This window comes from Uloborus diversus, chromosome 2 (genome assembly GCF_026930045.1).
Source record: "Uloborus diversus isolate 005 chromosome 2, Udiv.v.3.1, whole genome shotgun sequence".
Taxonomy (NCBI): domain Eukaryota; kingdom Metazoa; phylum Arthropoda; class Arachnida; order Araneae; family Uloboridae; genus Uloborus; species Uloborus diversus.
The window spans coordinates 79,763,540-79,791,213 of NC_072732.1; the positions used below are offsets into that span (position 1 = coordinate 79,763,540).

A 27,674-nucleotide genomic window follows, 5' to 3' on the forward strand; every position below is an offset into this window, starting at 1 on the left:
CCATAACTATTTTACAATTACAAGAGTTTGGCCTCTTACCACATGAACACGTAAAATGCATAACACATTTGCAGAAAGCAATGTCAAAAAGTTTGTTATTGGCTTCACTGACAAACTCGTTAAGCTTTTTCTTAAAGTTAGGTTTTTGTTTAACACGATTGAATGATTTTTTCAAAGTAAAATACTTGCATGCAAATCTTTAATTAATTTTACAACACGTTGATGACTTACAGTTGGTATAGAAGCTTTACTGTAATTTTTTTCTATTTGATTACCAACACAATGAGATATCTCGGAAAAGGGTACATTTTTCGCAGAATTTGATGTTTCCTCAATGCATGCTAACAAAACATCTTTATGTGTGGGTAAAACACTTTCACTAAAAGGTTTTGACTTACCAAGAATTGGACAAAGACTCAAACGCTTAGAAGTTTTGGTAGACACCATGTTGATTGTTTAGGACTGACTGACGGATTGTGAGGTGAGGAACGGGTGCGGTATGGTTTCATGTCAGCACAAGCTCGGCCAGTGTGCTGCATGTCGCGACAAGTAGGCGCCGTGCTGCGGTGGCTTAGTGCGTGGATCACGGCCTTGGCGAATAATTTAGTTTATTTTTGACTTTTATAGAAACATACATGCATCGATCACACTTTCATTTTTAAGTGTAGTTAAAACCTTTTAACTATTAATTTTGGTACAGCGATGTGATTTAAATATAGTCAAAAATGTCCGAATTCACCGATTTATTACCATTTTATAACTTTTTTTGCGAACCAAAATTATTTTAAAACAGCAATAAAACCATTTTTAAAATCAAATATATGTTACATACTGTTGTTTTTTTGGTGTTGGATAAAAAAAACATAATTAGAATTTTTTTTCAACATTATGAAAATTTTTGAAAAAGATTGATTTTTTCGTAACTTTAGGCGACATGCGCGAACTATAGATGATAATTTAGAATTTTTTTATTATTTTTTCCGAATTCAGGGTACAAAACTGCAACTTTTGAGGGGTAATCGGATACCAAATTCGAAAAAACGTTTTTTTCGAACCACCCTAATGTATATTATGTATATTGTTTGATTGACTCCACGCGATGGCGCCTTTTTAAGGTCATCGTGATCCCCGCCACAGCTTAATACAACGTTTCTGCATGGCGCCTCGCAATAAAGAAGGAAGGATATCTCTTTTTGTTGTCTATCGAAAAAAAAAATGAGAAAATTTCTTTTTAACCAAGATTATAAAACCGCTGAAAGTTTTTTTTTTTTTTTTTTTTTTTTTTGAGCTTAATACAAGAGTCTGGCGCGTTTTCAAATTAAAAAAAAAATTTAGTAATGTGCAAATTGAATATTTTATAATTTTTTACCAAACTAGGAAAAATCCGCCATTGCACCGAAATTTTCGCGAACCCCCTTTCTGCACCTCGCGAACCCCTGGGGGTTCGCGAACCACCGGTTGGGAACCTCTGGAATAGAACAAATTGAATACGTTATACAACGAATCTTGTTTTTATAATCTTGACCATTTTCAACGCCATAATTTTTTTAGGTACTATTTTGATTGAGACCTTTTCTGTTGATAAAATTGATTCTTTATCATGAATATTTTAAATTGAAAAAATCTTTAAATAATTTAGACTCATTTTCTGTCTCAACATTCAAGAATACTAATTTTCTGATTTCTGTACAGTATGTATCACATTTTACAGCAGCAACACATTTTTCATAAAAATTTTGGAGATTTATTTTTGCAATAATAGAATCATTATGTGAGCCGTCTACTTTCTTAAAAGTATAAAAACTTTAAAATAAAGCATTTTAAATACATCAAAAACTGAAATACAGCAAAAACAAAATATATATGTATACTCTATTGCAACTTAAAATTCATAGTCGAAAACAAGAATAACTAAAACAACCACTTTAAGGAAAATAAGTGTAGCAATCGATTCGAATTCAGATCAGAAATGAAAATTGCACAAAGAAACGTTAGCGAAAAATATATCCATGAAATAGCCATTGATATTAAATTATACAAATGGAACAATTAAGTTTTGCAGAATGTTCGGAGCTAAGAAAAAAAAACCCCAATTAAGTCAAAATTTAAATGAAATTCGATTTATAAACAAAATTAACATGTGAAAGATTTAAAAGTAATTATAATTAAATTAATCACTTACTTTTGATAAAAGAATAATCCTTTGCTCGGATTGTTTTTCAGCAGTTGCTCCGAAAGTGGTTGAAGTTGGTAAGCAAAGAAAGTTTCTGTGACTATTCCACGGTAAACAGATATAGAGGGCGCTCGGATGCGGTGACAGCTGAACGTCAGATATTACGTTATTTTAACAAGGGAATAACACCGTGTCATTAGAACGTTTTTTGAACGTCTAATATGACGTCCCCTCAGAACTAGACTGGCACCGTGATAATATCACTGTTGCTGCACGTCTAATTTTACGTGCAAGTAACACTTAACACCGTCATTCGACCAATAACACGATTTCTGTACCAGATTTGAACGTTCTGGTGCTACTGGGGATGGACTTCCTTTAACTTCTTCCCAAGCAGCACAGAGGCGTTCAAAGCTCGTTCTATAACACGTTCTGAGCACACCATCCGACACGTTCAAATTACGTTCTCTCAGAACGGTCTAAAAAGCGTCTATGTGTCTCATCGATCGATGTCGTATAACACGTCGAAATCTGGTGTTGTACCACCCCATTTGCACCAACTTTGAACGTGGAATAGTACGTTATGTTAAAGTGCTAGGAAGACGTTTCATTTTGGTGTTTACAACACGTAATTGAATATTCTGTTTTCACTGGTAAAATCTTCGCAATTATTATGTTTGTAACACTCCGAGCGGGTTTTTTTTCACAAAAATTCAGTTGACATCAGATTTCTGCAAATTTCGCACAGAGGTCCTATGATACTCCAGGATTCACATGGATAGTTTTCACTCTCCTATGGGAGCGGAAACCCCAAAAAAAAAAAAAATTCCCTTATACAAAAACCCAGTTTATGTTGTATATTTGCCAAATTTGACAAAGAAGACATTAGATGCTCAAGATTTAACACAGGAAATTTTCGTCCACCCCTCTATGGGGGCGAAATCCCTATAGCTCATTTTCCTTTTTACTAATCGGGTTTACGCAGATACTTTTATGCAGGTTTATCATATTTTAAAAAAGTACTCTTTGCTTTAGTTCAAAAATACATTTAGTAGCAACATATTTTTTTTTTATTTTTAAATTCATGACAACGTTTCAAGATAAAGGAAACAGCATAAACCATAAACATGAATTATGACATGTATTTTAAATCCTTCGACATGAGAAGTTGGAAATAAAAATTTTAACTGTATTAAAATTAATAATTAGAAAGTCACAAAATAATCTTACACATAATAATGCAGAATATGATATAAATATTCTGGTATAGTTATAAATTAAAGAATCTGGTGTAGTCATCACACAGGTTGGTGAATTTTATGTCATTACTAGTGGTACCCGCACCGCTTTGCCCATGTAGAAAATTAAAAGGTCATTTGGTTCGCCTGTATATTTACGAATAATGGATGATGAATTTCTCGCCAATTTGCTATGTTAAATGGCTCGCCCATGTTAAGGTTCCACGTTATGATATTTTAATCATTAAAATGTTCTTAAAATTGGAATAGAAAAAGAACAGAATCCAATTTTGAAAAATCGCTTCGAGGTGCACACCCTCATGCAACAAACTAATTTTGTGCCAAATTTCATGAAAATTGGCCGAACGGTTTAGGCGCTATGAGCGTCACAGAGATCCAGACATCCAGACAGAGAGACATCCAGATATCCAGACAGAGAGACTTTCAGCTTCATTACTAGTAAAGATTGAACTTTTTCAATTTGCAACCTTTCCTTGATCTGCTGTTAAAAAAGATGCCCTGTAAGTTTATTAAAACATTTTTTTGCAACAATGAAAGAAAAAAATGTTTGAAAGTGATTGAAATAGATACGTTTTGTTCATTTTGATTTCCTTAAAAAAATGTATGTTAATTAATTGGAACATCCATAAGCAGTTTTAATTTTTAATACTTTAGAAATTTGGATGAAGATTATAACTATACGATTAATATAGTTATAATCTTCAGTTTATTGCTGAAGTAAATGTTGCAATATGCTGTAAATTTTGAAAAACCCCACGCTACCGAGATAGTAGGGTTTTTTCAACTGGGCTCAAGTGAAAAAACCCGGGTGGGTTAGTTCGAACTGAGCAAGGTTTGGTGAACCCTGTTCAAGAATGAATTAAAATGCATTCAATGAATAAAATAGGTATTTTAAATTACGTACAACTTTCAAATAATGTACGACTTTGATATGTAGTCTACATACGAGTATATGGAGAGAGATATTTTCAAAAGAAAATAAAACAACATGTTAGCAAATTTATTAAAAATATTATGGGTCTAAAAATTGCTAGGAGGAAGTTTTTTGAAGTGCTTGCTTCTCTTTTTCCAGTTGGTCTGATAACTAACTTTTAGAATTTTGAAAAGTTTACTTTAATAAAATCTTTTTTAAAGTATTTGAAAAATATCTCAAATTTTCAATGACTTTCACCCTTTAAGCCAGTTTGCGGTACTAAACTTTCAGATTGATTTTAGGGCCATTTCACAGTATTTTGTCCAAATGTAGAATCCGCAATATCATACTTTATTTTTTTGCAAAAATAGCTATACAATTTGCTGTTTGATTAGCACATTGCTTTATTTTAAGTTTATATGTTTGTTAGGATTAACTTAGAATAAAATTTTGTGCAAGGAAACAGCAAATTACATAGTTATGGCAAAAAAAAAAAAAAAAAAAAAAATCATATTCCGAACTTTACAATTGGACAATATACGTACTTCGAAATAGCCCTTAGAGAATTTTTTGTTGAAACCCTTAGTTTCCTGCTCCTTTTTTTTTTCTCTCTGTAAAATGCAAGTAGTCGAATATGTGGTACAGGAAAACAGTTAAGATGACTGAGCTTTTACAAAATGAACAAATTGGTGATTTGTTTTGAAAATTATAGTACATAAAGAAAGAACGTTGTATTTTATAATAAAACTGTCATTAAAACAGTATTTGTTACTTTTGGCAGTAAAGTTGTGATTTTAAAAGAAAAGTGGAAAAATTTCACTTTTTTTTTCATAGGGCAAAGTGAAAGATAAAATATTTTCCTAATAAATTATTTTCTATTCGATTATAAAAAAATATTTTTGATCAAATAACTTCGTTAAAAAAATCAGGATTGCTAAAGCGAATAATTAAATAGATTAATTAATGTATGAAGAAAAGTAACTAAATAAAAGCGTGAATTAATAAGAAAATAAGTGAATGAATGAATAAATAATCGAATTACTAAATGAAGTAATGCAAATGAATTTATTAACAAATGAATACGTTAGTGATTCAGTAAAGGATAGAGCGACTAAACGAAATAAATTATTTCCCTTGCTACATTCACTTTGCCCAGCATGTACTTGCCTAATTGTAAAACAATATTCAAAATACAAATAAGCTAAATATTAACTAATAAATACTGCACTGAATATTAGAAGGTCTCAATTAATATGCTAAATGTTAATAAGAACTACTTTATCATTTTATAACAACAAAAATAATTTGTTATTTGCTACAAAGTATTACAATACGAGTATCAATGTTTAAAAATTGAATGTATTACCTTCTGTTTTTATCTCCGGTGGGGTTTTTTTCTGATTGTAATAGACAACATGTGCTATTATATAATTAAAATAACACCAGATAAGTGGCGGTAAAAGCCAGAGTAAAATATTTCACCATTTCACTTTGCCCTCCTATTTCACTTTACCCCACATTCCCCTACGTTTCTTAGACCTCAGAAATAACTCATATGAATTATATTCTTATACTCGTTACTAAATAAAATCAGAATAACATATTCACAGAAAAATGAATTAAGAAACTCATAAAAGTCAATACAAAATTTAATTATTAAATATCCTTTATTTTACATGATACATTTTTACACATTTTAGGAACAATCAAAAAGGAATTTTAAAAATCATATCCATCCCGTTTATGGCTTTTATTGCCTAAAATTAAAATTAAAATAAGAAGACAAAATTCCCAATTAATCCGCATATATATATAATAGCCAATGATCGAGTAACGCTCCTGATGTCATCAACAATGAAACTCACGCCACGGAAAATGATGTAATGCTCTTTTAAGATTTTTTTTAAATAATCATATTGATAAATTGCTAAGTATTGATCAAGTAGGAAGGAAAGAAAAAAAAAACCTGAAAGAGGGTTCGAGTTTTTTAGTTCTGATCAGAGAAATACGATAGATTATAATTCACAAAAACTTAACTCATTAAAAATAACAATTAATGTAGTAATATACCCGTAAATTATTCCCTGAATGGTTATTTTTTACCTCAAAACATTTCTACGATTCGACAACCAAAATGGTAGAATAATAGGCAGGTTTTTTTTTTATTTTTCAAAATAATAATTTTATTTTCCTACCTATCCGTTTAAAATTCCATAATTTGTTGATTTTTACTGTCCGTTGAAGCATGAGCAGGGGGAAATTCCAAGCGGCAGGTGATAGCGTTAACATCAGACAAATCTGCAACATATGGCTACTCGCCATTTTGTTTTGCTTTAGAATAGAATGAATTAAATTTTATTCAATGAATCTTATTTTTATAACACTGACTCTTTTGAGATAAATCTATCTTTTTAAAATAATATTTGAACGAAGAACCTTTTTCTGTTAATCAAATTATTCGTAATGAATATTTTTTTTAAACAGAATAAGCTTTTTTTTTTTTTCAGAATGTTCGAAGGTCAGAAAAACGGATAAAATTCAGTACATATAAAAGAGACCACCCATCTCCAAATTTTAACAAATTTATAAAATAAAATTAGACTTGCGTATAAAATTTACATGTTGAAGATTTTAAAAAAAGTTATAATAATTGCCACGGAATTTGATAAATAGGACTGATAAGATCGCTAGCTTTTTTTTCGGCATAGGCCTAACCTATAACAATAATTACAAAGTAACTAGGATTTTTACCCCAACTTAATTTAACTCGATTACTTACTTTTGACAAAAGTTAATCCATTGCTGTGTTCTTTAATCTTCAAAGAAACATCCAATTTTACAGAATTTTATGTATTCGAACGAAGAGAAGATCCCAAGGAAACTTCTAGCTCATTATACTATTCCGAGGTAAACACAGATAGAGGGCGCTCGAATTAGGTGGCATTAGCACTAAAATTGAACGGTAAAATTAACACCGGTTTGATGCCGTCAAATATTACGTTATATTAGCACGGAAACGGCACCGTGATAATATTACTGTTTTTGTACGTCGAATATAACGAACAAGTGACACTTAACACCGTCATTTGACCAATAACACGATTTCTGTACCAAATTTGAACGTTCTGGTGCTACTGGGGTTAGCACGGGCATCGCCGTGTGGTTACTGCTAGTATTACATATTTTGAGAGAAATGGGACGGAGTTGGGGGGACTTCATACGTGATGTTGACAACTATGCGTGACCAATTAATAACTTCCTTCAGTTGGACAATTTACAAAAAATCTTTGTATTTTTGCTTCTTAAAGTGTAGAACTTTAGTGGTGAGACTTCTATCGTTGTTGTTCTTTGCCTGAAGGTAGAATTCGTCAGTTACCAGGGCTGCGGAGTCGGAAGTAAAATAACCGACTCCGACTTTGGGAGTTTAAGAACATTCGACTCCGGCTCCTTTACCCCAAAATCAGTCCGACTCTGATTCTGACCCCGAATCCGCAAGCACTGGTAGAGTTAGACTTGGAAGGAAAATGACTGACTCCGACTACAACTCTTAGAATTTTGAACCTTCAACTCCCGACTCCGATTCCTTGACCCCAAAATCGGCCCAACCCCGACTTGTTGACTACAACTCCGACTTCAACTCTGCAAGCCTGATGGTTATGCACTTAGAAGAAAATTGCATATTATAGCAAGTTAGAAATCATGATGTAAACTAGTATGTTGTGGCCATCACGAAATTTTCTTCTATATTTTTCTTTTTTTTTCTGATCCCTCCCCATGCTTGACGAGGAAGCAATATTCCCAACAAAAACAAAATTACACATGCAAAAACTTGACGACCATTCCAATGTCTGAATTATTGCAAAAGCAAAGCAAAGAGCGAAAATTGAAAGTTATTTTAAAAGCCTTGCTTGAATTAATTACAAATATTTTATTTGTTAACAAACATAAGATGGCAACAGTTAAAAATTTTAAATCATTGAGATAATATTTCCGATCATTTCCATACAATTAAAATCACGAGAAATACGCAGACGACAATCTATTACGATTTATCTTTCTTATTGTTGCATTAATAAAGCTATTTTTATTCAAAAAAAAAAAAAAAAAAAAAAAATCCACACCTCTTGGAGCGATTGGCGTCAAAATTGAACCAAAGCCTGTTTACATATGTATTCACATATATCCCAAATTTCAACCAGAACGTTGCATTACTTCTTGAGATAGGGCACTCACAATGGAAAAAAAGAACGGGCGATTGCGCTACCTCCTTTTTAGCTGTTGACACCAAAATAAAATCAGCTCTTATACCCACTAAGGGCTACTTGCCGATAAATTTTTCTTTCATTCTGTTCATTATTTCTTGAGATACAGCAGTCACAATTGACGACAAAAAACGTTCTATAGCTCAACCCCCGTTTGAGTTATTGACACCAAAATTGAATCAGCACCTGTTCCTGTTAATGGCAACATATGGACCAAATTTTGTTTGATTCCGCCAGTTACTTCCTGAGGAATAGCAATCACGCGTAACTCAAAAAACGTCCCATTGCTCCACCCCCCTTGGAGGAATTCGCGCCAAAAACCAATGGGCACAAGTTCACATAGGGGCACATATGTGTACCAAGTTTCGTTCGATTTCATGCGGTAGTTTTTGCTGTAGAGCGGCCACAAAAAACTGGTCACACACAGACGTGACACACATACACACACACACATACACACACACACACAGACAGACAGACATTTTCCAAAAATAGTCGAAATGGACTCAGCACACCTCAAAACGTTCGAATCCGTCAAAATTCGAAATTCGAAAATTTGCACGAATCCAATACTTTCTTCTTATATATTAGATATAGAAGAAAGTAAAAAGATGGGAAATGTGTCGAACTGAAATGCGGATCGGTATTGTCAAGTTTGTGAAATAATAATGATGTTTTTTTCTTTGTCAGTCATCAGGCTGCATTTGAACGTAGAAGTAGGGGAGTATCATCCATATCACCTGACCAGGGGATCTCAGATAAGCATTCATTCTCCGTACCATGTGCCTTCTCCCATGAGCGGCGGCCAGCTTCTAAACATGGGAAACATATATAGGATATACCTCAGACTCGTAAGTGCGATTTTCAACTTTTTCTTGAAATTTCGTATAAGAACAATTTTGAGATAATTAGAATGATCTCATAATCACGATTCTTAAATCTGACAGCGTCAACTTGGCACTTGCCGATCATCTGTGTGTGACTTAGTCAGAAATGAATCCAGCATTCAAAGTATTTATTTTTATTTCATTCTCTAGAAGGTCAAGAATCTCTTTTCGTAAAAATTACTGAAACCATACGCAAACAACTCGAACTAAGATTTTGAAATTGAAATACAAATGTAGAAGTGCCATTGTAATTAACTTGGCCCCATAATGGTCCTTAAATGCTTTTAATGCATTCTAACTTGCAAAAATTTTTTTTGCTCCGAGTAGGGTAGACCGGGGCACGTTTACGCGAATTTTGTTCAATGAATTTTCTAAATTTTATGTTTTAACTTAAAAATGTTTAGACGTTGTGGCTTTATGAAGCAGTTATTAGAGTAAAAATTGATATATTCAGTTGTTGTCCAGTTTGTGTTTTTAACCGTTAAAAAAATATTTTTGAGTCCAAGTCGGTTGCGTAAACTTGCCCCGGACACGGGGCACGGTTACGCGTATTTATTTTGACACCTAACGTGGTTCCCCGGTTAGTATTTTGTGGACATACATAACACTAGCCGGGATGTTATGTGAACATAATGTCTTACCAAACTATAAAATAAAGCAAATTTATTACAGACTGAATATTGTATAAAGTAGAAGCTGAACGGTCGTGAAGGCAGCACTACATGATTGTAAGCTACAAGATACGAATTTCTAACTCAATTAAAAATTAAATGGTGATTTTCAAAACTAAATAGTCTGAAAATACTAAAATAATTTGAGACAGTTCGGAGTGAAAAAAGCGTCAAGGCACGTTTAGAAGTAAGATACAGTAAGAACGTGCGTAAAGGTGCTCAAACGTCAACGCGTAAATTTGCCCCATCGTCAAGTTTCGATTTATTTTTAACGTGCAAAAAAATTACATTTTAGTTCATACAAATACAAATCTCAATAAAGGATAAAATTCTGCTAATTTTTATATGTTTGTTCTTTCTTGACTAAGTATTATTTATTCACAATAAGCTTTAAAACGTTCAATTCAAAATTTACTCGATTTGGTAAAAACAGATTATTTTTTCTGCATGCTATACAGAAACTCGATTGATGTTCAAAAACTTGTGAGGATATTTGCAAGGGCACAGCATCAATCTGTTATGATTGTCGGCTCTCCAGTTATAATTCGTTCTGAAAAAAGGGTACTGCGTAAACGTACCCTGTTCTACTCTACTGTAAAACTTGCTTCGAAATGAGGTTTGTGATTTAAAATGCAAATGTAAAATTGATTGTAGTTAACGTACTCTGAGAAGGTATTTAAGTGTTTTTGATATATTTAAACTTACAAACGTTCTGGCACCAAACTAAGTACTGTACATTTTAGTTTGAACTGTAATTTTGATTTGAAACACAAATGTAGAAATGCCATTGTACTTTAATAAGATCCCTGAAAGGTTCTTAAATTCTTTTAGCAAAGTTGCAAAAGCTCTTGTTCCAAAATGTGTAGAGTAAAATGTAATTCGAATCGAGGTTTTTGATTTAAAATGTAAGCGTAGAATCGTCATTGTAATTTAATGAGATCTTCGAAAGGTCTTTAAATTCTTTTAACGCATTCAAAGTTGCAAATGTTATTGTTCCAAACTGAGTACGGTAAAGTTCAACTAAAACTGAAATTTTTGATTTGTAATAAAAATGTACAAATATTATTGTAACCCTGAAAGGCCATTGAATCCTTTTAACGTATGCAAAGCTTAAAAAGTTCTTGTTCCAAATTGTGTACTGTAGAGATTAATGCGTATTCAAGTTTTTGGTCTGAAATGCAAGTGCAGAAATGACATCAATTGCTGCACAAGGTTTTAAGATTTTAGCGCATCTCTTTCTTTTATTAATTTCGCGAAACCTTAATCGATAACCAACATTATGAAACGATGATAACTGTTTGGATAACTCAAGAAATTAAATCTGAATAAAAGACTGCTTAGTCAGAATAAATTCTCTCATTCTGGTTTTATTTATTCTTAAAAATTCATCATGCATCGAAAGTAACGATTTATTCTTGAAAAAGTATTGTTTCACATAATTGAATATTTTCACGCAGCAGTAATTGTACGTTATCACTAAATAAACTGTAGATTCATCTCAATGAAACTAAGAAAATCATTAATGCTCTTTACCTAAAAATAATATGAAAATATAGTAAAAAAATATCATCACATTATCTTAAAAGGTCTCCCTGCTCCGCTTTAAAAAAAAAAAAAAAACCTGGTTACAGCCATTATTTTTAGAAATTAATTTTTAATAATAAAAATAATTTTATATTGGAATTGAAACACATTGTGGATTAAAACAATATTTTTCTCAATGCACTGGAACGGACGTGCTCGAATGTTTATTTAGAAAATTATTTTTAAGGTGCAATTGTTTTCGCACCAATATTACTTTCGAGAGTAAAATAATCATACAATATTTCTCATTACCAGGCTCAACAAAATTTACTGCCTGCGCCTTACAGCAGTAACTGCACCGATTATATGTCTCAGTGGCATGCCAATGGTGGTAAGGGGCCTATAACACAAAAGGTATGACATAAGAATTTTAACGGTTATTTTTGCACTCTACTAGAAATGCAAAATTTCCAGAAATTTGAGACACTGGAAAAAAACCCAGCTTTTATCTGATTTTTTTCTGGAAAAACTTGAAAAAATGGAAAAACTGAATTTTTATTCATTATAATGTAATTTATTTTTTATATTTTCTTAGAAAGCATAAAATATATTAAATGTTTAAAAATATATGTGCAATCCATGTTATATTCTTTCTTTTTAAGAGCAATATGAGATTTTAAAACCTATTTAAAAGTTAGCACGTAGCTTCCTTTGTGCAAAACACCAACACTTATCCAAATCATTCTAATCATCACTCAATCATTAATTTTGAATAAAATGGGATTGATTGTTCAATGAATTTTTTTAACAGAAAGTAGCTTTTTTTTGGAAAAAAAAAAAAAAAAAAAAAAAAAAAAAAAAAAAGAACCCTTGTTAATTTTTTTTCGTAAATTGTAAGATTTTAAACAGGATGTTGTTTTTCTTTTATTTTGGAGTTACATGCATTTATAGTATGTGCATATGTATAGCACCAATTAAATGGCAATACATTACACTTTTTACTAAAACATTTACACTAATTAATAATATTGATATACTAATTCTATAGATAAAAGTAACTAATTCTACTGTGTTTGACAACAGTTTTAGTGAGAAAAGCAGCAAATAATGCATTGGTGAACAGTGAAATTAAACTATATACCTAATTTAGAGTTTTCAAGTGGAGTATTGAACAAAAAAAAAAAAAAAAAAAAAAAAAAAAAAAAAAAAAAAACACTAAAATGTACATATTGTAAAATTTTGAATACATTATTTTGCAACAGAAAAATTAAAATTTTCAATTTTTCCCCGAGTAAAAATAAACCCTTTTCGGAAAAAACGGAAAAACTTCTGCTCCCAAACTTTCCGTTTTTCCCCGACCTTTTCTATCTCTATGCTTTACATTTCTTAACTTTATAGAGCACTCAAGAAGACTGAAGTTCGGAATTTGTACTCAGACTTCGTAAGGGGCATACAATTTTCTTTTTGATTGGCTCAGTTAGTCACATGAACTTTTCCCCTTGAATATCTATTGTCCGTTTTTCAGCAGTTGAGACTTGGCCACGCCCCCAACACGTGATATCGTAAGATTCTATGTGCGTCTTTTTAAGATTTGCAGTGTATTTCTGTACGTTTCGGGTTAATTTATCATTGATTTTGCGAAGAAAATCCTAAACTTTCTGTTTTTCACGCTAAGTAAACATTTTCTGAAAACACTGAATAGTTGCAGGTGAAATTGGAAGGAAAATATTTCCTTCTATTCTGCTGAAACTTTCACAGCTCTTCAAACGTGGGTTTTTCAGTTTTTCTAATTATAAATCTCTAATCACATATTGCTGGTCAACCATTTCTCACCTTATTTTCGATCCAATTTTCTTCTTTAAAGCGTTTATTAAATATTACACAGTGATATGGGATAAATGAACTACTTTTGCAATATTTCGAACTGTTTTACTTCGAATATAATAAAGAATTAATACATTTTCGAATTGTGTTTGCTGTTACTTTGCGAATACGAGCCACTTAAAAAAAAAAAAAAAAAAAGAAAACGACAGACGATAACTTTAATTTCGAATTTTTCTGAAAATATTTTTCTGTCACCTCATTTTTGACCCATTTCAAACAGTCAATATTTTGTAAAAAATGTTGGGTTGATGTAATCATGTAGAAACAGTATGAAAAAGTATTTAACTACAATTTTAATTCTTAGGCACTTTATTTTTAACCACATACATTTAAAGCGTACGAACAATTTTGGAAGCCACAGTAGGTAAGTTGCACTCTGTGTGACACATTTCAGTACTTTAGTACTATTTTTTTTTTTCAATATGGCTTTTATTCTTCAGAAATGAAAAAAGAAACAAAACAAAAATTATAGCTTTTTACATGCCAATATGGTTATCTGCAGAATAAGTTAATTAATGCCTGAAACAACGTTTTGACCTATTTATTTTTGCAAATACGAAACAATAAATATGCTTTTTTTTTTCAAGTTTTTTCGATTGCTCTAAAAGTAATTCAGTTCTTCCAGTACTTTTACGGAACAGCGTTACGTGTGGGGATCATAAAATAGGCAAAAGTTTGCTGCCCGTATTCTAATACAGCTCCGAACAAGGACGGAAACAAGGGAGGGGTGATGGGGGCGATCGCCCCCTCCTTGAGTCGAGATGCAGAAACCTTCCACGGCCTATTTGAATACTGAAGTTGAAAATTGTTTTAGCCTATCTTCAATAGCTTTACGAAGCTCATGCTGTCTGGAAAATGAAATTGCAGCACGTATCTTAAAACTTTAGTAATAGGGATCCGAACTTTGCATAGGAAGTATTTCAAAGTTCCAAAACTCAATTTTAGACGATTTTAGATGATATTAAATAGGGTTATAGGGTTCAAGGGCTCTTCTCAGGAAAGTTTCGAAAATTGAAGTCCCCCCCCCCCCAAAAAAAAAAGAAAGATGAACTATTATGGGACACTTTTGATGGCGTTAAGTTAAGGGATGGAGTTTGGTACACTCCTCCGCAGTTTTGTAGAAAAGGAAGCCCCCCCCCCCAAAACAACTGAAATGAGACGATCTTTCATGGTGTTTAGAAGGGGGGGGGTGGAGGTTTGCGAATTTATAAAAGGGTAAGGGTATGGAATCAATCACACCCTCCTTGAATAGTTTCTGGATCCGTCCTTGGCTCTGAATGTAAAATGCGTTATTTTTAGCAAGAAAAGTTGCTATCGTCAATCTATTCAACAATATCTCACATTGGTAAGAAAATTGACTCAACCAAAAAAAAAAAAAAAACAGCAATGGAGAAAATTAAGGTTTGACGCAATAGTAATTTTGAGCGATTTAGTCTCAAATAATTACAATATGCACAATCAACTTATTATGTGATGTTTGTTAATTAGTTTTTGAACTATAGATACGTAATGCATACTATAAACTCCAAAAATATTCTTTCAAATTATAAAATTTTAATGATGTGTTACTATTGATGAAATGCTTCTACGCCCCCCCCCCTTCGCACTATTTAGCTAGCTTAGCGATTTTTGTGTCAAGAAAGGGCATTAACTTTAGATTATAAATCAATAGCCGGTACGGTTTTCCGAAATTTTGAATTGTGTAACTTTCCTGGCTGGGGTGCGATATGATTCTTTGTCAAAAACATACATGATCATAAAAAAATTGACTAGCGCTATCCAGGAGGGAGGGGGGTTGGGAGCCGGTCTTTTCCTTTAAAGCAATTGTTAGTGCGATTTTGGTGACTTAGAACAAACCATAGAGCCGTTCACAAATGATGTCACGCTTGAAAGGGGTAGGGAGGGAGGGTTCAGGGTTCATGAACTTCTGACAGTTATTCTCAAGGGGGAAGGAGGGGATTACAAGAAATGTGAATTCACACATTTTGGTCCAAATAAATGCGTTCGTTATAGCAATATGTTCATCGAACATTGCGTGAGATGTGACGAGGTTAGAGGGTAAGGTGAAGTGTAACATCCTTTGTAAACAATTCATGTGAACGTTAAGCTATTGTGTACTGTAGTGTTAAAGCAAATTCCTTTTTGCCCCCCCCCCCAGAAACGAAGTTGATTAGCCCCCCTCGCGTTGGAAAATACTCGCCCTGGGGGGTAGACGTCATCTCTTAAGACGGTCCTACCGATGAACCTATCATTTTAAAACAGTATTCCAATCAGAGTCACTTTTTATAACGCACCGAAAATTATTACATGTTTCTAAACATGAACATTCATGCAATACTTAGAGAAATAACCTCGATTTTAATAGTCAATTGCATTAATATATTTCAGGTTGATTTTTTTATTGTTTTCTCATTTTCTTTTATTTCTCACATGTAAATCCTTTCTGGAACAATTGGCCAGTAGTTCAACCAGATTTTTTTGTGGAGGGAGGGGGGGGGGACAACTTTTGTTCGAATAATGTTTTCAGCATTTTTTGAAAATAACTGCTATTATAGATCTACTGACTGTATATCCACTCTATATGATCTGAAATTTTGTATGATCCATACAGATGACCTAACCCCTAAGAGCTGCTGAGTCACTCCCCCTCAAGAAAAGAGAGAGGGAGATAGAGAGAGATGCTAAGTCTTCAAAAAGAACGCAACCCTTAAGCATTTCAATGCCACAGTCTGTGTGGCAATAAAATTTTCTTGCCCCCCTCCCCTCTTTTTTTTCATCAGCGCACTTGCAATTTTCAATATAGGACGTTAGTGTTTAAAAGGATTTAAATGCCCGCCAAAGTTAGGGTTGTCTCAATTGCAAGCAGTAGCGATCACCCCCGCGCTAAAATTAACTCTGCTTTCGGGAAGGCGTTCCGAAGTGTCTCATCCTCATGAATGCACAATACTCGAAAAACAATCACACAAGCTAATTTTTTCTGCCAGAATTTATAGGAAACTCAACTCTTTTTCTTGACACAAAAAAGCCAAAACTCTAACAAGAATTTCAATGATTTTGAAAAAATAACCAGTTGACTTTAACACAAGAAAATATGTGATATCTGCTACTCAATTGAAGCAAAAAGACAAACTTTCGTCTGTAATATCTTTTCACCATAAAACTAAACAAGGAAAAATGATCTGATACTCAAAAAATGTGGAAATTTTGATTTATCGATACATTCAAAAATTTAAAGAAGTGAGATCAATTCACTCTGTAGTTACATAAATAGCTTGGACATTTCAATTTCGCCATTTTTTCTTGATGTTGATAATTACATTTATTCTCGCGCGCTAATTGAAAGAAACTTGGGGATAAATGAAACCCCAAAAGTTTAATCATACTGTAGAAAATTCAGCAATTTAATTAAATTAGATCATACATAACTATTCAACGGATGGAGGAATTGTCATCTCGGGTCACACTTTATGCGTTTTGAAAAGATTTTGTCAAACTTCCTATCTGCTGTGTGATATATATTTTAAAATTTCCTTCAAATAAAAAATGATAGTTAATGTCGCATCTGATTTTTATTTAATTTATGCAAAATTATCACCTTTAGACAATTTTTGATTGCGAAAACTTCAATTTATCAGAAATGAATAATTCATGTTTTTTTTTTTTATCCTTTTCAGTTTTTGTTAGTTCCTATTTCAAAAACAAGGTCTTGGGAAAATTAGATCATATTTAAGCTGGCGACCTGTTATGATAGCCAAAAAATTTATATAATGCGTAAGCCTAAAACAAATCGTGAGTTACAACTTATTACTTTGTATTAACAATAGTAATTACTTTTTACAACTAACATTCCATCTTTTTCTGGGGAAGGGGGGGATGATTTTATACTGAATATGATAAATAAATAGGAAAATGAAATAAGTAATGGTGCAACAAAGCATTTCCGTTCATACCGAAATTTAAAATTGTATGTTTGTATGTATTACATTTACTGAGGAAAAATCTTAAGAGATTGATAATAAGGGTAATACAGTGCTGGTAAAAAAAATTTGCATCACCCTCACATTTTCACAACACTGGGATTATGCGAGAAGTTTTGGTCGACCGATTAACGATGAATGTATGTGAAATTCTGCAAAACTTATGAAATAAACATCTAACAGCAGAAATCCGATAATTGTTTACGTAGATTGGGGCTGTTTCCGGGCCAAGGCAAACTGCTGACCCTACGCTCATTTTTCCGTTTCTGAACCTGCGTGTGAGTTTAGAGAAAATAAATTACTCAACCCCATATCAGTTTAAGTATAATGGCAGGATAAAGGGTTTTTGAATTGTTACTTACCAGTTTTGCCCTATGTCACGGAGCAGAATCATCCTGGAAAATGACGTTTGGAACTGAAATAAAGTGATCCCGGATAGTAGGAAGCAATTTCTCCTCCAAAACGCACATATACACCTGAGTGTTTACTGTTCCTTGCACAAAGTGAAGCCCACCAACTCCTTGATCAGAAATACATCCCCAAATCTGGGATACGGGATACTTGACTGTGTGTTGAATGCAGTTGGGATGATATTCCTTTGCTTTGCGGCGCGGGTGACGCATTTTTTTTTTTACCACCACTGTAGGTATGCCCTCCGTCTCGAGAAGAAGCTGATTTGTTTAATTTTCTAAACTCATAAATAGCTGGTTTAAAACATAACCATGAAAAATTGGTTAAAACTGGCTTACTTGTTTGATTAACTTTTTGAAGCATATTAAAATTGGCTAAAAAACGAAACGAACGTCTGTTTCATACTTTGAAGATGTTTTGCTGTCTCTAAAAGTTATGGAAAGTCTGATCCAAACTTTCTAAAAACAATACATCCCTCTATTTAACTAAGCAAACTACATGTATGCGTTCTAACATAACTACACGAAACAGCAGTGATGCGCCATTTTTAAGAAACCATTTCAAAAGAAAGTGATTTTCAAATTTAGTGTAGTCATTAAAACTATTCTGAATAACTCTTAGAATTTATTTAAAGAATTTTCCTGGATTTTTTCAAAAGCAGATTTTTTTTTTAACCTTTCAGACATTATAATTTATATATGATTCTTAAGTTAAAAATTTTACTTGTTTATTGTTTCTGAATATCTAATAGCCATTTAACTTGACGCCTTGACGAATGATTCTATATAAATAAAAAATTCTCTACTAAAAACCCATTTTTCTACAATGCAGGATATTTTCTCTTGTTATTATTCCCGCGCCAAGACTGATCGGCGCCGTCGTGCAAATGTTTTTTGAGGGCCTTTATGTACTGGCGCTCGGGAAAAATATTGTTAACATCTAGAGTGAGGTTTTGTAGTCAAACATAAAATCAAAAAAAAAAAAAAAAAAAAGAGATACATTTGGCATTTAATTTATTCAAAAAATATGGTGTAAATATTTAATTTTAGAATATAGAGTACGTTTTGAATTCTTATCTCGAAATTATTTCGAGTTCAGCAGCTCCTCCGATAGGCTAGTGATGCGTTTTGGAAAAAGAAAAATATTTTGAATATCAAAGCTAACGCCACTTTAAATATCTATTTCATCTCTAAGTGATGAATAATTGATATAACTTTTACGTATGTCAAAGCATGACAACAGAAAAGTGGCAAAGCTAGGAAATAGTTTTTTTTTTTTTTGGGGGGGGGGGGGCATTGAAAAAAGAACTGAAACTTGTAGTTTTAAAACGCAATTTTAGACGGTCTTTGGTTTGGTGGTGATTTGGGGGGGGGGGGAAGGTACAAGGGGCTCCGCGGAAATTCATTGAAATTGAGGGTGAGGCATTGAAACGCGATTAAAGGCCATAGAATAAGGAATGGAACTCTGGGACTCTCATCGATAGTTTTTATTTTTTGAAAAGTAGGCAGAAATCAATTCCTCCTCTCCAATTTTTCAAAATTGAACTTTCAAAAACGCAATTATAGACAACTTCGAAGATTTTTACGGAAAAGGGAATCTGGAGCCCTACTCTGGAATCTTTTCAAAATTTAATTTCTAAAAACTTAAGCAATGTTTTATGATATTAGAAGGAGTGGTTCAACGGCTATTCAACTTAAATTTTACGTAAGTCATGTTTAAAAAAACTTAATTTTATATTAAAAGAAGGCGATTCATACTGAAATAGCATTCACATCTCTACATTCGGGTGGTTCGAAAATATCGATTTCTTTACTTCGGAATCGCGTTACCACTCAAAAGTTGTAGTTTGATATCCTCAATTGGGGAAACATAATAAAAAAAATTCTAAAGTTGACATCTTCAATTCTCGCATGAGGTTGAAAGTTTGAAAAAAATAGGCTTATAAAATTAAATTTTTCAAAAAATAATAAAATTATTTTTTTTTTCAAATATCTGTATAACGCCACAGCCATAAATTGCCAGTATATAGTGTAGTTTGAACCTAAAAAAAAAAAATATTTTATAGCTTTTACATAAGATCTTTCTTTTGTGCATACGCCTTGAATTAAACTCAAATCTCCTGCCTAATCTAAGGCGTATGCGCAAACTAAAGATTTTATGTAAAAGCTATAAAATATTTTTTCGGTTCAAACTACGATGAATACTAACAATTTATGGCTGTTGCATTATGAACAAAAAAAAAAAAAAAAATCATATTTTTTCAAACTTTTAGCCTACTACAACTTTTGAGCGGTAACGCGATTCCAAAGTAAAGAAACCGATTTTTTCGAACCACCCCTCATAGGAAGAAAAATGACAATGTATGCATTAGTTAGCATCATGTGTTTTCAGTGTAAGAGATTGCGCTTTTGAATAGCATGTTTAGACACAACAAGGTAATAATTTTTCCTTTTAGGTAGGCAGTGAGACGGATTGCTTGTTTCAACGCGCAGTATAATTTCACCGCCACTATTTTAGATATAATGAAAAGTTTAATGATATTTTTTTTTTGGTTGGAGATCCTCCCCTCCAATTTGGAGCATTTTTGATTGGTTGAGCTCGGCGCCTTTTTGACTCTGGCGCCGCCGTGCGCCTCACGACCTTGCACATAGGGACGGCGCGGCCTTGCTTGTCAAATTAATTCTATTCATTATATATACAATTATCTAAGTACAGAATTTATTACAGCTTAAGAATTTTAGTATATTTTGATCATTGTACATTTGGATGCTAATTATAATTCAAATCAATAACAATGAAAACCTCGCTAACAATTTCTTGCGTAAGCGAAATAAATAATTAGAAAAATTATCTATTTCCTTTCACCTTTTTTACTTTACTTGTTCAAACTTTGTTCTTGGTTTTCAGATGTGTACGGAGAAATGTAAATTAGACAAATCTTTAGAACTGTATGGTTGCGCCGAGCCTCGCATCGACTATCCTCATAACGAAACCATGTGTGAAAAAGGTTTGTTGGTTGGTTTTACTAAACTATCGCTTGTTCATTTTTTAAATATTTTATTTAATACGCCATCCCTTTGTACACATTCAACAGTGTTAAATTTAACAAATTATGGGATATGTATGTGAAAATTTACAAACAATCCACATGGGTAACATTCAATTTTGATATATACAGAAGAAAATACTTTTGTTCAAAAAAAAAAAAAAAAAAAATATATATATATATATATATATATATATATATATATATATATATATATATATATATATATATATATATAGGGGAAAGTGTTGTACCTTGGGACACTTTTAATATTTTAATTTTTAACGTCAATAATTTGAGTAAAATTTAAAATCTAAAAGTCACATTAAAATACCCCAACATACTTTTATGCATTATATTATTTAAAATTCAGACAGTTTGAAAATAAAATGTTGCCAGCCAGGTACAAAAAGGAGTGCAATAAATCTAGTAGCAAGCGTGTTATTTATGAAGATGAGAGATACCACTAGGAGCAAGTCCCCCATCTGCCTTTGGCCCCTTAATAATCCAATGCACACAAGGATTCCAAAACTATATTGTATTTTCGGGCCTAAACGCCGCGGCACTTACGAGAAAAAAAAGTTTATAAATTGCCGATGTGGCGGATACAGCAGGAGCGATGCATACGATGTTTTTTTTTTTTTATTTTAATTACACTTTACAACATTTTACAGAAAATAAACTATTTTGAAAGGAAGGAAAATAAAATGTTTGGAACTTTCATCGAAATGATCAGAATTGTGTTTAAAATGTGTTTTGAATAAAAAAAAATAACAAAATTTTCCTTTTGAGTTTCTGGTAGCATTATTAAACACGCTTTTTTTTCCCAAGCGATTAACTATGCAAAAAAACTGATGAATTCACAATCGGCGTGTCCCGCCTTTTTCGCACAGTTTACCTTCTACTGTAATTTAAGTCTTTAATTAACGGGAAGATAATACTAAATTACGTCAAAATGTGTTTTATTGTTTTTAGTTTTTAGAAAAAGTATTGTGCTTAAATCGGGAAAATGTCCAAATTTTCGAGTATATAGATCGGGAAAATTTGCGGAATTTTTATTTCGCGGTAAAGTCTGAATCTCTTGCTTTAAGCATCGTTATTTGGACTAAAGTGCTGAAATTTAAGTGAGTTTATCCTGTATTTATTTCAAAGTAATTTCAAAACTTTTTTAAGCATCCACAAAAGCGATCGTTCAAAGTTTTTTTCATGCGCAATGTCAAAATTTTCGGCAGCAATTCGAAATTCGACTAAGTCTGTGGTTGTCGGATTTAGGGTAGTTAACTATCAGTAAGTTGTTAAGAAATTCTTTTTTTTTTTGAAATATTGAATCTGTTTAAATTGCGTTCCAGATATCTTAAAAAAAAAAAAAAAACTTTTCTTTCACATTGTTTGTTAAACTTAAAGCGCGGCGCTTACGCCGGCTGCGGTGCAAACTTCCATATATACGGCAAGTGCGAACTTGCTAGCCCCATATGATAAGCTTTAAAGTCACAGGTGCTTTTGTGATTTGATATGAGACCCCCCCCCCAAAAAAAAAGAGGGGAAAAAAAGAAATACTAAGCCACGCGAAAAGAATAGCTCAGCTATCACCACTTGATGAATAGGAGAAAAGAAGGGAGGATTAACATTTTAGTAATTTTTTAACAAAAGGAGAAAAGGACAGGTGGGAAACTAGAACATTGCTCGCGATTTTGGTGAGATGCGCATGGCCCCAATGAATGTATCCGCACAGCACGAAATATTTTCTTACAGCAGCGAATGTATCTGCGTCCGTCTATATTATCTAGCTATGATTACTACGTTTTACATTAGCAATATTAATTTTAAACAAATTTGAAGTAAAGAAGGAGATCTTGAATGATTGTCGCAAGATTCGTGTGCCCGCGACGAATATATCCGCCCAGCAGCGAATATAATCTCCGTACGCGCGTGCGTATATACTATCTATTAATAATTTTTAAAAATCAATTAAATAATATCAGTTTAAAACAAATTAGAAGTGAAGAGTAAGAACTTGAACGATTATCGCGAGATCCACGTGCCCGCAGCGAATGTATCCGCACAACAGCGAATACATCCACCGAACGCGCGGGTGTATATAAGGCACGTAGCTAGAACTTTGTTAAGGGGGGGGGGGGGGGGGTCCAAGGTTACACGAACTTCAAAAGAGGAGGCATGCTAAAGCAGAATTAGTAGCTGATAATTACACAAGACTAAGATAAATCCAATTAAAACTGATCATTAAAATACGATAATTAACTAAAATTAATTAAATAATTGAAATTAATAGAGTCATTAGTTAAAATTAGTTAACAAAACGTTTATGTTAAGTGGTAAATTAATTATTATCAGTTTGTAAATTAACATTAAACTGAAAGTTATCACATACAAAGTTCCCAAATATGGGTGAACCTCTGTCCTCCTGAAAATAAGTGATATATTTTCTATTAATAAAAAGGGCACAGTAAAAGAAAAACAGAAAACGAAAGCTGTTCTAGAAATTACTTGGAAAATGCATGCGATAATTTATTAAAATATAAAAGCTTTGTAATATATTTCAACAAAATATGTACATTTGTACTTATGCCATTTTATTTGAAAACTAGAAAGTCACCCGTCAAGGCATGACGGGTGAAAATTGCTTCAACTCTTCTTCATTTGAACGAAGCAATTGCCTGTTTGGTCATATTTTGATAGTTGAAATTTTAACTCTAACACCAGTGGATTAACCCTAAACTCCAGTAGATAGCGTTTATTGTTTTCGTTTCTTCATTCCTCTGATATGACACAGTCTTACCAGTAAAACTGTTCAACTTACCGAATCGAGTTCAGCCTTGTCACAATAAAGCATTTCCTTGCATGTTAAACATTACCAAAACATATTATCGAATTACATATCATGCCGTGGTGCGAATTCATTGTTGAAACACGCAGGTTACTCGATCATCGGCATTATTTATATGAGGATAAATAAATCTATGTCTATGGAGTCGAATGTATAACTATATGAATGTTACATAACGTAACCCTGTCCGATTTGAACAACATTTCAGGCAAAATCCCACACCTTTCTCAACGAAAATATTAACAAAGTTTCATTTAAAAAGCTTGAATTAGTTTTTATTTATTTGCATTTATAATATTCTTTTGATAACACGAAATAGAATGATGTTTCCAATCTTATCCGTTTTTTAATTATCATTCCTAATCATCAATTAAAAGCTTGAACAAACTATTAACTCTTTGAGGGACGGAGGCTTCCTTTGTTGCAACCATTTTTTATATATATATTTATATTTTCTTTCTTCAGCCAACTGACACAGTGATTTCAGTTAACTGAAAAAAAAAGAGAAGCAAGAAATAAATGGTGTTCTCAAGTGAAGTCGCTATTCCTCAAAGGGTGAAAGCTGTTCGAAAAAATTTTAAATATCGGAAAAGGCGTATTACCGCTTTTTATCATTATTTTTTTCTTTCTAACGGGGCTGTGTTAGAGGCTTTAGTTTTTTGCGGAACAAGTGCGAACCAACGATATGGCATCCAGTCATTCATATGCCACCATTAAGGCGCGGATGTGAATGTCACAGGAAAATTTGATGCCCAGTTTCCACCAGATGGAGACACCTGAGCTCTCTTCGATGCGAAACTGCAAAAGGAATTTAATTTTGTCAAGAGTATTCACAGTCAAACGACCTAAGGGATCTTTTACATGCCGATTAATGGAATGTACACCTAATGAATTAAATTAAGCATCTGTGTAATTTTATTTTAACAACATGTTGTTAATTTTAACAACAATACATATCATATTTTACGACGCAGGTAATGATTTTTTTTTCTTCAATACGATGTTAGCAAAACACTATATTGCAAGAAATAGTAAATATCTTTAGCTTGAAGAAAATAAGTGTTTTAAAAAAAAGGCAGTATATAAAAGAAAAGCTCAAAAACATTTACCTCGTATTCACCTTTTTTGTTTCTTTGCTTGTAACGCAGTAAATAGCGGTAATTTTCACCTAGTAATTTATAGTTAAATGCACATGCCTGTTTTTTGTTATGTTTAATGCTACCTTCACAATTTACTAAAGATGGATGCATAGATGCTAATTAAATAACTCCTTAGTACAAAGCCAGTGAATAACAATCAGAAAATGTATTCCAATTATGCAAATACAAATATGTTTTATGGAACGACATCGAATAAGATTTTTTTTCGTTAATTAAAAACTAACTGTTTTTCTTTTGGGATCATAGAATCACAATTCAGTAAGATTTAAAAGTAATAATTTCTAATAAATTACTTATTACATGCGTTAATATGGCCGAACTTGTAATTTCATAAACTGATCACAGTAAAATATTCAAGTAATTTTCAATTTAATTTTTCTATAAAATTTTGATACCGTAAAAAGTTTGTTACATTAACTTCAAGTTTTATTTATTCATTTATTTTATTTATTTTACCTTCAAACACGATTTTTTTTTTGGGGGCATTTAATATGTTCTATGATAATGCTTAAATATTGGGGGGAAAACATCAGTAAAAAAATCTACGTAATTTGTTACTCAGAAAGGAGAGAGATGTTAAAAGGAATCTAAAAGTTCAAATAAAATTTTTTATCAAAATATAAAATGAATCTGAAATGAACCATGCCAAAAATATAGAGTTAAAATGAAAAAACAAATCAATAATTATTTTTCTCATCCTCAAACACACGAAATGTGTAGAATTTCTTTTTTTTGCTGCTGGCTTAGAATCTAAAATTAGTTTTTAAATGGAAAAACACATTAACACGTAAAATTGCTCGTATTATCAAGAAAACTTGAAAAGGGAGCACTGCCACTTACCTAGTTTGGGTAAACTTAATTTTCTTTTGCATACAATTTTGTTCAAGATATGTTTCCTGTAAGTATGACGTAGACAAAAACTGCGTGTTAAAACAGAAAAGAATCGGAATTCAATTACTGATTCACCAGGAACGCATCTCATTCTGGCTGTCTTTCGTACAACATGCGTCTACGATATCCACGAAAATCCAAAAAGAAAAGGCCAATGAGACTGTGGGAGACGGCGGAAGTGGCAATAAATGCTTGTTTTTACTTTGCCAATGGCAATTTGATGGACCAAGGAGAGGGGCTGAATTTCAAGGTCACAGGACCCAGCTGGTTTGAAAGTCGAAAGGGACATTTCCCCGTTTCGGACGGAGTAGGTGACACAGCAAAAAGCAGATAAAAATTGGGAACCTGCAGTTGTTGCACGAGGTTCTCGTGTTCTGAATTGACTCAAGCGCTGAGAAAATTGCCGATTACTGGGAATATTTAAGGGGAGAAAATGCTGCGTTTTATAAAATCATTATCTTTCGGAAAAATTTTGTTGATGCGAGATGCAACAACTGAGAAAAAAGGAGAGGAGTCTTTCGGGAAGGGGGGGGGGTTCCGGACCCCATGGACCCACCCCTTGGCTACGTCCTTGATATACTATCTGTAAATAATTTTTACAATCTAAATAAATAATATCAATATCAATTTAATACGAATTAGAAGTAAAGAGTATGAACTTGACGATTACCGGACGACGTGCAACTCCACGGCGATGTATCCGCACGTCAGTGGATGTATCCGCTCACGGCGTGCGCGCGTGCGTTTACATTATCTAGCTCTGGGAATGAGGAAGTGTGAATACAATGTTGAATGTAATGCTGAGGATTTACGGTTGCTTTGCATCTGCAGAGATCAGTATTTCTAATATAAAATCTTTTTAAGTAAGAAGGGAAAGGGTCATGGCCAGTAAACAAATATACTTCATGTCTATTTAAATTCAAAGGAGTAAATTTAACTTTCGAACGAATTTTGTAGATTTCTCTTCCTGTTAAGTCTTGATCGCTTGTTCATTGCAATAGTAAACACACAGACAAATATTACATGAATCGATGAGTTCAGAAAGGGCGTTAGAGTCCTATTGATCATCATAGGACTTACGCCTATTCTGAAATCATCGGTTCATATACTACGAGAGCTGTTTTTTTTTTTTTCAACTTCCGATGGTGCCGCTAGACGACAGGGCGAGCGGCATCGGCTAGTAATGCGTGGCAGTCGACTGCGGGTGAAAGCTTTATGAGTGACAGTACAGTGCGTGATTGGTGTAGGAAATTTAAAGATGGACGAGGTGACATTCATGATGGGGGGGGGGGCAAGGAAGAAAGTCGGTCGCAAACGATGATCAAGTTGACAACGATGATCAAGTTGACCAAACAGTAAGAAGCAATCGGAGGTTTACGATTACGGTCCTATCCGATCAGTTTCCTGAGATTTCAAGGTCAGCCCTATACACTATAGCAACTGACAAATTAGACTACAAAAAAAAAAAAAAAAAAAAAAAAAAAAACGCCGTGTAAACCCATTTCAAATCACTGGCGGCAAACTTCTATGAAGAAGATATTAAGAAGCTTGTACCCAGTTATGAAAAATGCCTCAATTTAAATGGCGATTATGCTGAAAAGTAACTAATAATGTACCTAACTTTTGATAATAAATTTATTTAATTACTCTCACTAGTTTTATTTTTATACCACATCGGAAGTTGATAAAAAAAACAGCCCTCGTATAACGTCGCCTCAGAGCAACAGTAGGCTATCAGTCATAATTAAACGAACTTACTTTAAAGTTGTCT

General features: G+C 32.9%; 1 protein-coding gene across 1 annotated transcript in view; it reads left to right on the top strand.

Moving 5' to 3' along the window:
• The window catches only part of LOC129216375 (acid-sensing ion channel 4-A-like), an 86,753-nt gene that overhangs the window by 35,237 nt on the left and 23,842 nt on the right, over positions 1-27,674 (top strand). Inside the window, exons 5-7 of the mRNA XM_054850588.1 lie at positions 9,298-9,458; positions 12,005-12,103; positions 20,869-20,968. Coding sequence (XP_054706563.1) covers positions 9,298-9,458; positions 12,005-12,103; positions 20,869-20,968 — 360 coding nt within the window. The remainder of the gene's footprint in view (positions 1-9,297; positions 9,459-12,004; positions 12,104-20,868; positions 20,969-27,674) is intronic.